At 39.5% G+C, this 15,326-nt stretch overlaps 1 protein-coding gene across 1 annotated transcript in view; it reads right to left on the bottom strand.

Moving 5' to 3' along the window:
* slit3 (slit homolog 3 (Drosophila)) overlaps positions 1–14,756 on the bottom strand; it is a 177,915-nt gene extending 163,159 nt beyond the window's left edge. Inside the window, exons 1-3 of the mRNA XM_053505596.1 lie at positions 14,030–14,756; positions 2,855–2,926; positions 981–1,052 (exon numbers count right to left, since the gene is read on the bottom strand). Coding sequence (XP_053361571.1) covers positions 981–1,052; positions 2,855–2,926; positions 14,030–14,223 — 338 coding nt within the window. The 5' untranslated portion in view covers positions 14,224–14,756. The remainder of the gene's footprint in view (positions 1–980; positions 1,053–2,854; positions 2,927–14,029) is intronic.
* Positions 14,757–15,326: the final 570 nt, after the last annotated feature.

Below are 15,326 nucleotides of genomic sequence, written 5' to 3'. Positions count from 1 at the left end.
ATATTACAATCCAACTAAGGACATATTATAATAAACAGAATGAGCAGGTCACCTCTCATATCTTCTAGTCCGAGTCGTTCGTTCTTTTGAATCTCTTGCACTACATAGCGTCCATGGGAGTCACGTGACAAAAGAACGAACGACTCAGAGTAAAAGAGTCATTAAGAAAAAATCGCTCAAAAAGTTTCCTGTACATAACCTACCGGATTTTGCGATGATTTGCGCATGCGTGTCCAGTAGAAAATGAACGAATCACTCTCCCAGACTACTCGTTCTTCTGAGTAACGTTAAGGATTCATTTGAAAAGAACGACTCGTTCATGATCAACCCGTCACTAATATCCAGATGTGTGCAAAAGTCTTTAGCCTCCCCTCACTTCTCCATATTAAGCCCTGCCATGCATCGTGCTTGAGTTTGTCAGTTACTTAAGTTAAATTAAATGTAACTTAATAAAGATTAAGGTAAAGAAATCTAATCAAATGTTTTAGTGTGACAGCCTGCAAAGTGCCTAAAGACGCAATTTAAAAAATGGTTGTTCATGTAACAACCTCAGCAGCATCCTCATTACCCCTCTCGCCTGTTTCAATCACTCAGCATTCAGCATCACCAGTACAGTTATCACCAGCCTGATCGTCTGTTATTATGTACACCTGTTTCTCATTGGTTCATGCCTTGAGCTTGAGTGATTTGTAGGACACTATGTGGCTTAGGAAGTCTTTAAGGAAGCCTGGAGGATTATTCCTCAAGACTACAATAAAAAAATACAAGAATGTCTGACTCTTTAAAAGAAAAAGGTGAAGAAATTAGAATGGGTTAAGACTTTTGCACAGTAGTTAATGCACCTAATATGTATTTTGCGACACACAATGAGAAATCCTTTTTATAAAAGGAATGAACTCTTGGTTAAAGAAATAGAAATACATTTGTTTTGAGTGCTTTCTCTGTACAGGCATGGTTTAGATTCTGATGCTTGTACTTACAGTCTCTCCAGCTGTTTGAGGTCCTGGAACGCTCCTCTTTCAATCACACTGATCTGATTGTTCTCCAAATGCCTGTGGAGAAAGAGCAGCTTTATAATCCGATCCAATGCAGCTACAACACAATAATTACCCGAGCTAATTTGTCAAAAAAATGACTATTGACAAAAAGGGCCTCAGTGAGCATGGATTTGTCTTGTCAGCCGATAGATCGGCGATAAGGTTATCAGGATCTTGATTTGCCTCTTCGGTTACAATAGTCGGACGTGGCAGGAACGTGCTAGTGATGTGATGTCAGACATGCCTGTGAGGTCCTGGCATGTAGCTTTGGTTTGCCCCTTTACTCTGAACACCATGTCATGTTACAGGGCCCCTAAAGTTTTCCAGATGCATTACAAAGGCACTACATCTCTATGGCCAATTCTTGTTTAGATTTGCGTCTATCGGAATTAGAGCCAACGTGCAGTGACATGCCTGGGAAGCCCCAGCAGTCTGCCACGGACTGATACCCTAGCGCGACTATACGAGAAATCAGGCAAGGCCGGACTAAAATATCCACAGCCTCTAATTTGTATCTTCGCTCCAGCCTTTTAAAAAAATGTTTATACACAAGGCTGTTTTGGTCAGACTGAGATGAGTAGGTAGGTTGAGAAAGAGTGAGACAGACTTCTCGCTCAGATCTTGTGTAATGTGGGTGAAAAATATAAACTGTTTCATGCACCAGATGGGGAAAGAAATTAAAATTAATCACCTTCAGTCATCTGCATTCTTTGCTGATAACAAACATATTTGATAGCTTATGCCTCGAATAAGGCTAAGAAATGATTACGATTCGAGCTTATTCTTACAAATGAGGGATCAGTCCCATACTGGTTTATGTATTGGCATTAAAAGTAATTTTATTCAATCTCCTCCAGATGGACTTTGGTGAGGCACTGAGGAATAATAGATGTTTCTTTTGCTTCAATTCCTAGCCACTTGCCCTCGACGGTATTAAAGTGTGTTTTAAAAACATATGGGACACAGGCGAACACCTATGCTTCACAGGGATGAAGTAAAATGAAAGGAGGGAAAGTTTCTCTAATTGAGCCTGAGCTAACACACGTGGTATTTAATAAGTATGTGGTGGTAAATAGTTCTTGCCCTTAGCGCTAACTAGGCGCAAGTCGTATGGGAGACTCTGGGTCTGCACGCCAGGCATTACCCTTTAAGGTTTCAGCTGCAAATGTGTGTGCAGGCTTGCCTCCCGTTATCAGATAGAGGGGATCATGGCACCAGCTTTTCAGAACGATAAGGAGGAGGGGGTTTTGTGTGGGTTCCCGGTGGTTAGCGCAAAACTCTAAAACTGTTATTTTATAAAGATACACCATGCCAGCCAATCTCTACTTGTCATCATTCATTTATTTTCTCTTTTTTCATGGTTATTTTTACCCCCATGCCACTCCCGCTTTACAGGCCCTCGCTCAGAACTGAAACAGCACAGAGAACTCAGTGATTGCCGTCATTAAGCTCCGAACACACTTGCTCTGGCAGCGTGCCGCCCACTAGACAAACTCAAGCACGCTGCATGGCAGGGCCGAGACCAGCCGTGAGCTGTTTATTTTAGATCAGCGCAGCCGATGTGTAAAGTGCGCACTTCCGTGTCTCTCAGACTTCAGAACAAGTTTAAAGCCTGACTGAACATGATACGGTGACACGTTCAGTAAAGGAGGCCGTGGTCAATTGCGTCGGATCGACTCAGATTAACTGTCTGGATGCATTATTATGATGTGTGCTACATAGTAAACGTTTCCTGCACTATAACTGCGCCACATGGAAGGTTTTGACAGCTTCACGCTTTGGGATTTTTATTTTTGAAGGCTTGTGAAAGAGCTTACAGAACTCGGAGGTTTTTGAGTCCGGAAAAGTCCACCTTGGTGATCCGGGTGATGTTATTCCTGTCCAGGTCTCTGTTAGAAAAAGAAGGGGGGGGAGATAGGAAAAATGAGTTAGCTTTTTCACCGTCATTATCACAATTACTGTTCAAGTTCTTAGACTCCCGTAAGAATTCTAGACCGCCAGATGCCAGAACAAATGTACTCGGATGTCAGAGTCTGTCAGGGCACATTACTGCAGCCGTGTGGATGCAAAATCTTCTCAGTCCACGTTTACTGAACCAATTCTTTATTTTGACTCAATTCCTTCCAGCACTATCGATAATAAATACTGGTAAAACTTTGTGCATTGCTCTCAAACCACCACCAAACCAGTTGAGCCACATAACAACAATAATAATAATAATCATTAAAATCCCAGTAACAGCACCAGGAAAACTGTAATAGAAAAATGTTCCCACTCGTACATTCCCACCATGCCTGCGTGATGAGTGGAAAAAGCGAAGCTACAATAGATTCGCTAATATGACCAATTTAATAATGAGTATCTTTATGAATAGATTGATTTCCAAAGAGCAATCCCAGGATCAATATTTAGGATTGATGCACACATCTCCAGTTCCAGTTCAAACCCACATTCAGTCACGCACACTAACACGTAGTGCATAAACAGAACGGTCTGTTCCAGCCGTCATCCACCAGCAATCTGCAGCATTCGAATAAGACCTACATGGAATCAATCATATTGCTTTTGTTTTTAATTACAGGCCACAAAAAAAAAAAAAAACAAGCCAGATGATTTGTCAGTCAGTCATAACTGTGTTCAGGCAGTGCAAAAATTTTGTTAGAGGAAATGCAAAGCAAGTCACAAGTATAAGATAAACAGGTTATATGTATAAATATAGTGTTCTCCTATGATTAGAATGCATCTGAGAAGTTTGACTTATCCTGTTTCCAGGTAATTAACTTATCTAGATCTGTACCGCATCTACAAATACTACAAAATAAAGCCAAACTAAAACTGTGCATGAAGTTCGTATAGACAGCATTGTAGGAATTAAGGCTTATGAACACAGACACACACATACACATACTGTATATATATATATATATATATATATATATATATATATATATATATATATATAGGCCTATCTCCAGTTGGCCAAGTGTGGTTCACATAATCTAAATAAACATTTATAAATCTGATTTAAGGCCATATTGAATTTCAAAAGACTTCCCCCTACTCCACAAAACGCACATCAGGGGCACTAATATGAGCCATATTGTAGACATATTATAGTGCACAGGCACTAAGGAGACATGACATACACTAACCAAAGCTCTCTCTCTCTCTCTCTCTCTCTCTTTCCCTCTCACTGTATCACTATCCAATCCTCTCTCTCTCTCTCTCTCTCTCTAAAAGCACATTCCTTTGCAATTTCTCTCTCCTTATACATCTATATTCTACTTCAGCCAAGCCGAAAACGGATCAGCCTTTCCCAAATGCACCAGAATGACGTCTAGCAATGTAGGTTTTAACATAACACATGAGCTACTCAGGAAAAGGCTTGTGAATGGAAATTTGGACGCCGGCCTATCCATCATTTTTGGTTATGAGAAAAGAGTCACGGTGCATTTTGTGTAATCTGTCCTCGTAAATCCTAAGGTTTCATAGCCATAAAGGGGTGTTTGAAGAGAACATGTTATACAAATGAACGGCTTCGGGGCTTTTATGCAATTATTTCTCACTTTCAGCTCATTTGCCAGTATACCTGTTAATCTTAACTCCGTAAATCTCCGTGTAGGACTCAGTTATTTTAATGTAAATCATATTGTTTTGTAAATAGTATAAATTATGCACTGTAATTCAAACTATCAAGAAAGTAATGCAGTTCGTTGAATGCATTAAGCCAATCAGTCCCGGATTTTTTGAATTAATAATTTCAAATCCTCCGTTCGTTTTTAAGCACTGTTATTTGCCATTCCTGTCTGGTCCGTTCATCTTCTCGTACTTCCTCTCAGCAGCTCAGTGTGATGAATCTAAAAGCTTTATCTTTCCTGCCTCCTTTTCTAAACTGCCCTCTCTGTTAATCCAGCCATCCTTCTCGCTGTCACTACACTACAGTATACGTACAACGACCCGGGGAGTTAAAGCAAGAGCTGCCGCTTCCGAGTCCTAAAGTCAATTTGACAAGGTGGAGGTTAGAGATAAAGCTGCCCCCCACTGCCTATTGTTCCCATTCATATTGTTCCAAAAGGGATAAAGTGACATTCTGAATGGCAGGTGCTCTGCTCTAACAGTGTGTTGTTCCCCCTAAGGCTCAATCTCCACATGAGGTCATTAAACCAGCAGGCTAAACGTAAGCCATGGCGAGGCTGTGTGATGCAGCATGACTTTAAATCTTTAAATCTCGCACGGCAGTTATAGTAAATAAAAGGGAAGCACTGGAAATGTGCATTGAGCCGCGGTAAGAAGATGACTCATCCGCAAGATCACTTAAACCCTTAAAGTCATGGCAGAAGAATGTTTATGAAAACACAGAGGCGGGTTCGAGTCCCTCTATAGAATCCACAGTGCACAATGCGTTCCCCGCCGCAATCTGCTGTTATTTCCACTAAAGCCGACGTGTCTGGTCTGCACCAAGCGCGTAGGTATGCTCCATTTCCTCTGCAAAGCTTCGGAACGCTGTTTGGAATCCTAATCGAGGTGCTCCCCTTGGGTTTGGCTCGCCCCTGTGGGTGGCTTTTACTCGTGGAATAGTGAGACTCTGGCAAGATGCGACCCAACCTCCCTCTTAAACCACGTACAGTTGGGTTCATCCAAAATGATTTCAATCATTTCATTTTCTTGAGTCGTTTCAATTTTGTGTATTAATTTTATAAAAATAAAAAAAGCTGTTTTGCTTAAAGTCTAAACTTTCTCTGGTGATATCATTCAGCCTAAAATAAAATATGATCCTAGTTGTTGTTTTTTTTTTTTTAGAAAACAAGTCATCCAGCACTTGTAGGAGTAACTGATAAGGACTTGAGCAACGCCGATACTGTCTACTAGGGATATACAGCCATGAGTCTTGACAGCCACCCCTTATTTCTTCATAATAAATTAAGTTAAATGATTAATTGAAATTAAATTAATGAAATACCAACAAATGTTTTACTAACGAATAACTATACAAAATGCTTGTTTATGAAACAATCTCAGCAGCAACCTCATTTCTCTTCTCATCAGTTCCAACCACTGAGCATCAGCAGTATATTAATCACTGTCCTGATCATCTGTCATCATCTGCACCTGTTTCTCACTGGTTCATATCTTAATATAGATGTTTTTATGGCTGAATGATATACAGGTCAGAAAGCGTGGCTCTTTGGAATAAAAATATGAAGAAATGAGGTATCAAGACTTTTGCACATTGTTATAACTGAATATGAGCTTGTTATTCCAAATGAACTGAATGTGTTCTAAATGACTACAAATGCAGATAAAAATAAGTGCATTATTATTATTATTATTATTATTATTTTTATTTATATTATTATTATTATTATTAATCTTCATACTGAGAAAAAAAAAGGTTTTAAATGTTTTTTTTTTCATACAGTTTTGAGTTTAAAAGGCTGAGCATAAAGTGTTGCCAAATTTTAGGGGAAAAAAAATCCAGATAAAGCTCTCTACAAAAACACTACGAAAAAAAATATTATTGCATTGGACAGGAGAGAGTTTTTTCTTCTTTATCTACATCTTTGGACAAGTAAGGAGGTTTACAATGGTGCGCACACATTTTGGATTTTTCTCTATACAGCCAGCACGTACTCTGATGAGGTCTCCCAAAAATAACCATTTAATGAATTTCAAATAAACTTCATTGCCTTGTACTGTACTTTTACTGCTGAATGTATGAATTGTTATTTTTAAATAGAACCTTCTCTGTTGCGATTAAAAGTAAATTCCAGGAAATTCACACATCATGCATTATAATGATTCCGAATTTGAATATAGATAAGAATATAAGAAACAATAAACAGATACAGATAGGGCCCTTACTGTCTATTGTCACTTAATCAGTCACATCTCATCAGATTTTTTTTCCTGCTAACTCTCTATATGGTACAAAAGATATCGAGTAGACCTATGGAGGTGCCCCTGTTTTAATATGATTCCTATCACCACCTACCGCAACGCTCTCCTGTGTTCATAGTGCTGAGCACTATTTGTCTAAGGCCTTGTTGAGGTAGATGGCACCCTGCTGCAAGGCTTGTTTGTTCACACTTGTGCCAGATCAAATAGAGTGGTTTATTACCCCGCCACGTACGGAATAAAAGATCCCCCCCCCCCCGTCTTTCAAGCATCATGTGGTCACCACACGTCTCCGTTGGGCATGAGTTCTTAAAAAGGACACTAACTAAGATGACTACGTCTGTTCTGCACAGCATCAATGCTGTCTACACCATCGATGCTAACATTTGGTTTAAGTTTTGACTTCAGCAACATTCCGCAATCCAGAATCCAGAAAAACATTCCGCTTTTGCCTTCACATTGGTCTAAAGTTAATGTTAAACTAACTCAATGTTAAATTAAATCTGACTTAATTAGCTCATGGGGTAAGGATGTCAGAGCGAATCGTTAACATCGCAAATCAAATCCGAAAAGATGATAACTGATGATTGCTCCGAGAGTTCCTATTTAAATCAGTATTGTAAGCGATCGTATCTCAATCCACGAAGGAAAGCAACTGCATCATCAGAACCTTTGGCAGATACTGTAAAAGGCTGAATGTGCCAGTAAAAGGTTAGACTTCTCATTATATCTGGCTGGGGTTTGTCTTAGGGAGGCTTTTGTTTAGTAAATATTATCATTCCCATATCATGTCGCTGCATTCCTGGCTAGAGGAAGCTCTCAACACATTAAGCAGACCAGACAAAAAAGAAATGAATTGTTTCATATTTCCTTTGTGTCTGTTTACTCTCCAGATCGTCCATTTCCAAAAACGATGACAGACGATAGCTCAGACAGCCAAACGGCACAGTCTTCGAATTCCTAAAACCAGCAGAAAGGATCCGTCGAGGGGCGACAAGGCATTTCCGAGACTTCTCGGCTAAAGGCGTAAATGACAGCTAGGCCTCACAGGACCCATCCATAACCCAGCACCCTGGGAGCAAACTGAAAACAAAGGAAAAGAAAAACACCAGTAGGAACAAATAAAGTGAGTGTGGCATACGTCTATGGACGTCATTGCAAGGGGGAACAGCAGAAGCAAAATAAACCCTGAGCGTCCTGACCATATTTAAGAACGGCGGCCCTGCCAGAACTCCACAGCTTCTGTTTATTCAGCAGGAGGCTTGTTTAAAACCAGGCCAGCTCCTGGTTCAACGGATGGATCATGTAAATCTCATCAAAGCTGAAAGGGTCAGCTCCTGGATCTGACGAGGACAACGCTGCTCTGAATTCGAACCGCTCAGGCGTGGCAGCATCCTAGTGGATTACTAAGAAATTCCGTCTTGATCCTTTTGTTTAACAGGTTGCTAGATGCAAACCATTGTGTTCCAGGCCCTGGTTTAGCTTCTATTACTGTGAGAAAAAGCAAAACATGCCAAGATGTATCCATATGTGCGTAGTCTAAATAAACTTGTCGCATCCAGCTAGGCTGAAAATGACAGGGATGATTGGAAGTCTGAGTTGTTGCTTAGGTGACAAATCTCCCATAACAAAAGCAAGACCTTGTTAACCTGAGACTGTCGCGATGCATGCACATGATCAAACCCAGTCCTGGATTAAAGCATGACACACAGTTGGAGTCCAGTACAGACCCCGATGTCCCTCCTTTTTCATTGGGACCAAATCAAGGACATTAACGACTTTGACTTGGAGTTTTCAGCCAAAAGTCTTTCCTTAAAAGCATACAATCCCTATTGCCAGACCTGGCTAAGACGCTCGGTTCCTGATGTTTCCCAGAAGTCCATGCCCGCAAGCAGAGCCAGCAGCTGCCTGGCAGGCTGCACTACAGCCGTTCACCAGCGCGCAGTTTTCACACATGCTGCTCTTATGTCGTGCCTGGGTCAGGAGGACACCGAAGACCACAAACCCAATTCCTGACCAAGCGACTGTTAGCTCAAACCTCAGCACAACAAATATACACACATGCTTCTCATGCCTCTCAGCTGCACCAATTTCTGACCGAAATAGAGCTCCGCAATTTGTCTGGATTTGATTCTTTATATATAGTGATTATGATTACTTGTTTTTGTTATTATTGCTATTATTGATATTATCTCTCTATAACTATAATTTATTCTTATAGTTTTCTATTAGGAATATATAAATTATGGGAATTATAGGAATACAGGGCTTGATATAAACTACTCTGCCAAAAAAATGTCACCATTTGGATTTAAATAAGCAAATAGAATTTGACTGGACAATGGTAGCTTTTCATTTCCTTAACAGCCATGTCAAAATACTGTACATACCGCATGAAACTCATGCCCAAGCATCAAGATCAAGCAAAGAAAACTAATTAGGAGATTGCTGAAATTGCCTGGAACTGGGTTAAAAATTATCCAACACATTGCTAAAACATAGAAGGATAGTGCTAGGAACAAATATAATATTTTTTAAAAATCAAGAATGAACGTGATCAATAAACGTTTGGTAAAACTGCATGGTAAAATATCAACGTTAGAAAGCACAGCTTTGTTTAAGATCATTTCTGCATACACTAAATGTGAGGAGAACTGACAGGATTGGGACTAAACAGCTGTGTAGCCATGAGGAAACCCCTTGAAAAAGACTTGCTAGGCAGCATAACGTTTGGACTTCGCAGCCTTGCAGGGCTGATGAGACTTATGCTAATCTGGCCGTGTAAACTTCTGATACTGTTGTGTGCGTGACACTTCCAGGAGATTAGCAGTTTCGGAAATACTCAAACGCGCGAACGAGATCACACTTATTCTGTGTGAACGTTAACTCAAGCTCTTGCGCTGTAACCTGGGGGATGTTATGCTTTGTGCTGATGCCACATGATTGGTTGATTAGGTAACATAAGACGACAAATTGTTGAATTGTAATCAAAGATGTAAATATATTAGTCTACATGAAAAGCTTAGAAGAGGATTCTAATCGTGTCATCATTTCTTAATTGCATTCTGTCTTACTACAGTTAACTACAGTAGCTAGCTTGCTAGCCATATGCCATCATTCTGTTAGCAACCAAAATATTCGACTAAGCTGCAAGTTGACTGACTAATTAATTTAGGTTTTATCCAGCCTTGTGGTCTAAAGCAAAATCTTTAACGAAATATACAGTATATACATATATATATTTTTTTAATCTAAAATGACTAAACCAACAAATGCCCATATAAGGGAATGTAAAGATCCGAGCCCATTGGAGAACCTGCACATTGTTCCAGTAAGAGAGGATGCCATTCCCACTCCTTCTTCTTTGCTGAAATACACTGAGGCATGCAGGGGGTGTAAGGGGACAGAGAATGGCATTTGGCTCATTCTTTCTATCTCTCCCATTTCAGTGTGGACTTCTGATGAGAGCCAGCAGCGTGCTGTGCCAACCACAATGTCCCACATTGTGCTCCTGAAGTGTGAAGACCGAGAGCCACTGGCCACTGTGAAAGCCCTGTCACTCCACCGGCTGCACATATGTGCGAGTGAGAGCGAGCACGCATACAGTGTGAATGTGAAAGAACAAGAGCGTGCATATGCGTATGCGTATGTGTATGTGTGCGCTTGCACATGTGTGTAAAGAATCGAATATATGTTACTAACAAAAGGTTACATTTAGAGCGAATATTTATTATATATTCACTAAACATGGTCATGAGACAGATGTGCGCTCATTACACTTCCATCAGCACTGCAGGGTGTTACAGGACCGGTGGCAGTGTGTAAACCACCCCCGAGAGAGATGCCGAGAACTTGCACCTGGACTTTTAGTGGTCGAGAAACGATATTTTATGGAATGACTTCAAGTCAAGGCATCTGCGACTTCTGAACTTTTCAGGTGACGAACTAGTTTCTTAATCCAGTAACCTACAAAATAGCATTAACACTGAATCACAGGCGGAGATCTTAGCGAGGTTTAAAGTAGCTTTACCGACACCCAGACCTGAGAAGGTAAACAAATAAATGGTTCAGTGCGTGAATAAAGGCGCTTGCCTAAATTTATGTTCCTTCATGGACATTCCTTACAAAAGCCCTAAGGGGTTTGGAAGGTTACAGGGGTCAAAGGACCCTCCAGTTAAAGTTTGTACGTTTTGCTTGTCATGCTACATTCGGAGTAAAGAACTCTTAATTCAAAAAAGAAATAAAGAAATGAAAGAAATAAAAGAAAATGCATAAAGAGTACTGCTCCTATAGCTGGGCAATATCATTATATGATATGGCTGTTATGATACATTATATCGCAATACACTTTGATTAGATGGATAGATGATATCATTATACAGTACTTATGCGCCTATTTGATTTGATTGAAAGATGCCAATTTTTTTAGATTTTGTTATAATTCTAAACAAACTTAGCAAATGACTACTAATGTGTGACTAGTATAGAGAACGTATAGAATCAAAGGTTTTTTGGAGTCAGTGTGCTGATAAACAAATTTACACACAAAATAATCAGGATTTATAACGAAAACCTGGGTATTTTTTTTTCCCGACAAAATATTTCAAACAAAGATATTTTTTTCTTTTACGATGATTATGGATATTTGATGTTAACATTGTACAGAATCTTTAAATTGTAAAACATCACAGTTTTACTACAGAATTGTAGTTCAAAATTATTATTTTTGTAAAAATAATTATAAAACCTAGCATTGTACCTGACTGCTGGGAGGTTTTTAGCAAACATATGTATTGTGTCCTGTATAAATATCTTTATGATTAGGCCTGCACGATCTGATAAAAAAAATTACCCTGTGATCATTTTCACACTTACTGTGATTGTGATTTAAACTGCCATATTTAACTATTGAATGCACCATTTGGTATTCAAATACCCAGGGTAACAATTGTGTAAATAATGGCACAAATGATCTCATTAAGATGTTTGCCTATATTAATTTATCAACTTAAAATTATTTTTAATTATATAATGATAACGTATATTTTTATAGCATTAGATATGACCATTTAATCAACTTCTTTTACACATTATTCTGGAATTTCCTTTGTGATCAATAAAGTATCTATCTATCTATCTATCTATCTATCTATCTATCTATCTATCTATCTATCTACCTAGTTTCAGGGTACATGATGCCTCGGATGTCTATTATTAAAAAAGCACTGTAACTATGCTATTTTTATTATAAGAATAGAAGCAGATTAACCTTACTAGTGATAAGAGGGAAGGTCAAAGCCTGTTAACTGTGTGAAAAACAATCCAAATGCTCCCAATTTAACATGATTTATACATCATTTAATTGCTTGGTAATCTGCTATCTAAATGCTATAAACTACAAAATAGCACAAAAATTCTGGATAAAGTATTATGAAGCGATGAAAACTTATAAAACTACGGCATTAAAAGTTTACACATCTAACTGTTCACCAATGAACTGGCTCCTCCTAGGAGCACCGTGAACTTGTGCATATTTCTTTCACAACAGCTTCGGCTAATGCCAAAACAAACCGTTTTACACTCAACATCTGACCATTTAAAAACGTCCTGAAACATCATGCCGTGTTTGAAATGCTTGAGCGACCGTAATGTGTATTTCATCCATTCCAACACATCATCAGGAAGCGGCCAGTTCATGAAAAGTACGTGAGGAAAAATTAAAAAGAACCGCAATTGTAAATATTATTCGAGATTATATTCGTGAGACTTCATAATGAAGTCTTTTTTCTTTTTTTCTTTTAAAGTTCCTTTCAGTACACAGCCAAAACCACATTGCTAGCATAACTCTGAATTAAATCAGTGTTCATATAATGTTCATGTGTATCCAGCTGGACTGTTGGGGCTGCGGAATATGTAATTTTTTTTAACTGATTGCAATTTTGGCTTTTGTTGTACTAACACTGCGAAGGTTGTGATATACAGTATGAAAGGCAAATCACACACCCACATGCATACTGTGCAAACATGTCTGTCAAACCATCAGAAAAGTATCTACCTCTTTTCATAGCCCTTATAAGTTTTGAGTTTATTGTGATGTATTTTAAATAAACGAAAATGAGGATTGCGATGGCAGACTGTTGCTCTTTCCCCTGTTGATCAGTTCAGCAACAGGTTACACATTCCGTGTATAAGTTTAAAGATCTCCTCTGATTGATTACACATCTAAACACAAAACTTATTTAATGTTCTTGTTTTGTTTTGTTTAGCTCAATTCCCATGATAAAAAAATTAGGCTATCTCATGTGATGTAATGATCTCATTAAGAGGATGTTTGCCAATATTTATTTATTAACTCAATAATAAAAAAAAATCAATTTAAGTTACTGACAAACTCTACATACATTCCTGACTATGAGTATCTGTAATAAATTGCAAGCCGTTCGTGATTAAATAATTGCACAGATTCATACCTTGACTTTGATTTTTGTAACAATAAATTGTGACTCACTAAATTATGATTATTTGGTCAGCTCAGAGTTACCATCATTTATAATATATGTAGCTGCAATATCATTTAATTACTTCCTAACAGTTCATATTAGATCCATTTTTATGTCAAACAAATAATAGCAGCAGTTCACAAATGAACTGGGTTTATTTTTACTGAATCATTACTGATCAATTCATTAAATGATTGCACATCCTGTTGCATACAATCACATCAGCCTTGTCAGTTAATTATCTTAGAACTGGCAGTTTATTCGGATGTGTTTTGGTTCATTTACTATAATCCCAGGTTGCTCAAGCAAAATTAACTCACTATGTGGCATGACATGAATGCATTATAACAAAAGTCAATCCTGGCTAGAATGCATTGAACATAGCAGTTATACCTGGTTATACCTCACATCCTTATGAAATTACACGTGCATGTTTCAAAGCATGGGCTAGCAATGCAATCCCGATGTGGTGTTATGCATGCATTGCATTAACAGATACATATACCGTGGAAATGCATGCTCACTAACACAGGTACGCGCGTGCGATAACGTGCGAACGAAATCCCCAAAGAGCAGTGCACCAATTGCGCTACTTACAGACGCTCGGTGTTCCTCGGGATGCCCCTCGGTACACTCTTGAATCCCTGCGCCTGGCAGTCCACGTGTGAGCCCGAGCAACTGCACTTGTGCGGACACGCGCGCGCCGCGGCCAGGCACAGCAAGCCGCACAGCAGAGCCAATGAGGAGCCGCGCTGGAACTCCGGGCGCCTCTCGCGCGCAGCCGGTGCCATCGTACCCGCAACTCGGAAACGCAAGAAGACAGGGAGGGAGATCGTAGATGTAAATAAATATAAATACGATTTAAAAACAAAAATATCCGGTGCTTGTTCCAAAGTCGGTCAGGATCCGTTAACAAAAATTATAACAAAGACCAAGTGATGAACCGAACTGAATCGTGATCAATTCTCCAGTTTGCGGGACTCCTCCAGGCGCGTGGACTCAGTCAGGAAAAGTTAAACTACCTTCCATTCATCCGCTGAAACCAGGAAAGTGCGCATCCGAAATCCGACATGACCATCATCACACACTGATCTGCATAATATTCCTCCTTATTCTTTATATCTTTATGTTTATATATGTGTATGTGTGGGTATAAATATTTATACACATATCAATTCAAACAGAAGGGTCCTGATTATCTCCCGAGCCCAGAAAACAAAGTTGATCCGAGCGGCAAATCCTCAGCTGTAGGAGTTGAGAAGACAGACAGCAGGCGCACGAGCAGAAACTTCTGAGGTGCGCGGGTAAAGTTTGCGCGTTCACTCAGAGAAGTGCGGGCGGGCGCGAGGGCGCACGCACAAACACACACACACATAGGCACACATACAGGCGCGCGCACCGAATCCGCGCTCTACACTCCTACTGGCTCTCCGGTGTGATGTCACTCTGGGATGTTTGGGGGTCTCCTGTTAAAAAAAAAAAAGTTTCGAATAATTCGAATAAAGTAAATGATTGATCAAATAATCAAATAATAGATGCGATTACGGATAAAACTAATACTGGGGGAAGTTCTACTTTTAAAGGAGACAGCCTAATGATTTTTGTCCTCCAGTGTACTTTCTGTACTTCTGTGTTTACGCAGCGGTAAGTAGCACATCTGCACATTTGCTCCTAATGTCTACTAATGAAACCTGGCTGGAAAAAGTGGCCTGCGGGATTTCTTAGAATAACTCGACCATACTTGCTGAGTCAAACTATTTTTGTGCCATCCCAAAACCCATTGAGAGCGAAGTTCCTCTTTTTGTGGTGATTAACTTCAGTCTATCCGCTGCCGTCACAACTGATTTTTCCCCCTCAGAGCTCAGCATTTTGCAGTCGCAGTGCCCTCGTCTGG

This window comes from Clarias gariepinus, chromosome 10, assembly GCF_024256425.1.
Source record: "Clarias gariepinus isolate MV-2021 ecotype Netherlands chromosome 10, CGAR_prim_01v2, whole genome shotgun sequence".
NCBI lineage: Eukaryota > Metazoa > Chordata > Actinopteri > Siluriformes > Clariidae > Clarias > Clarias gariepinus.
This window is presented reverse-complemented; position numbering and strand designations above follow the sequence as displayed.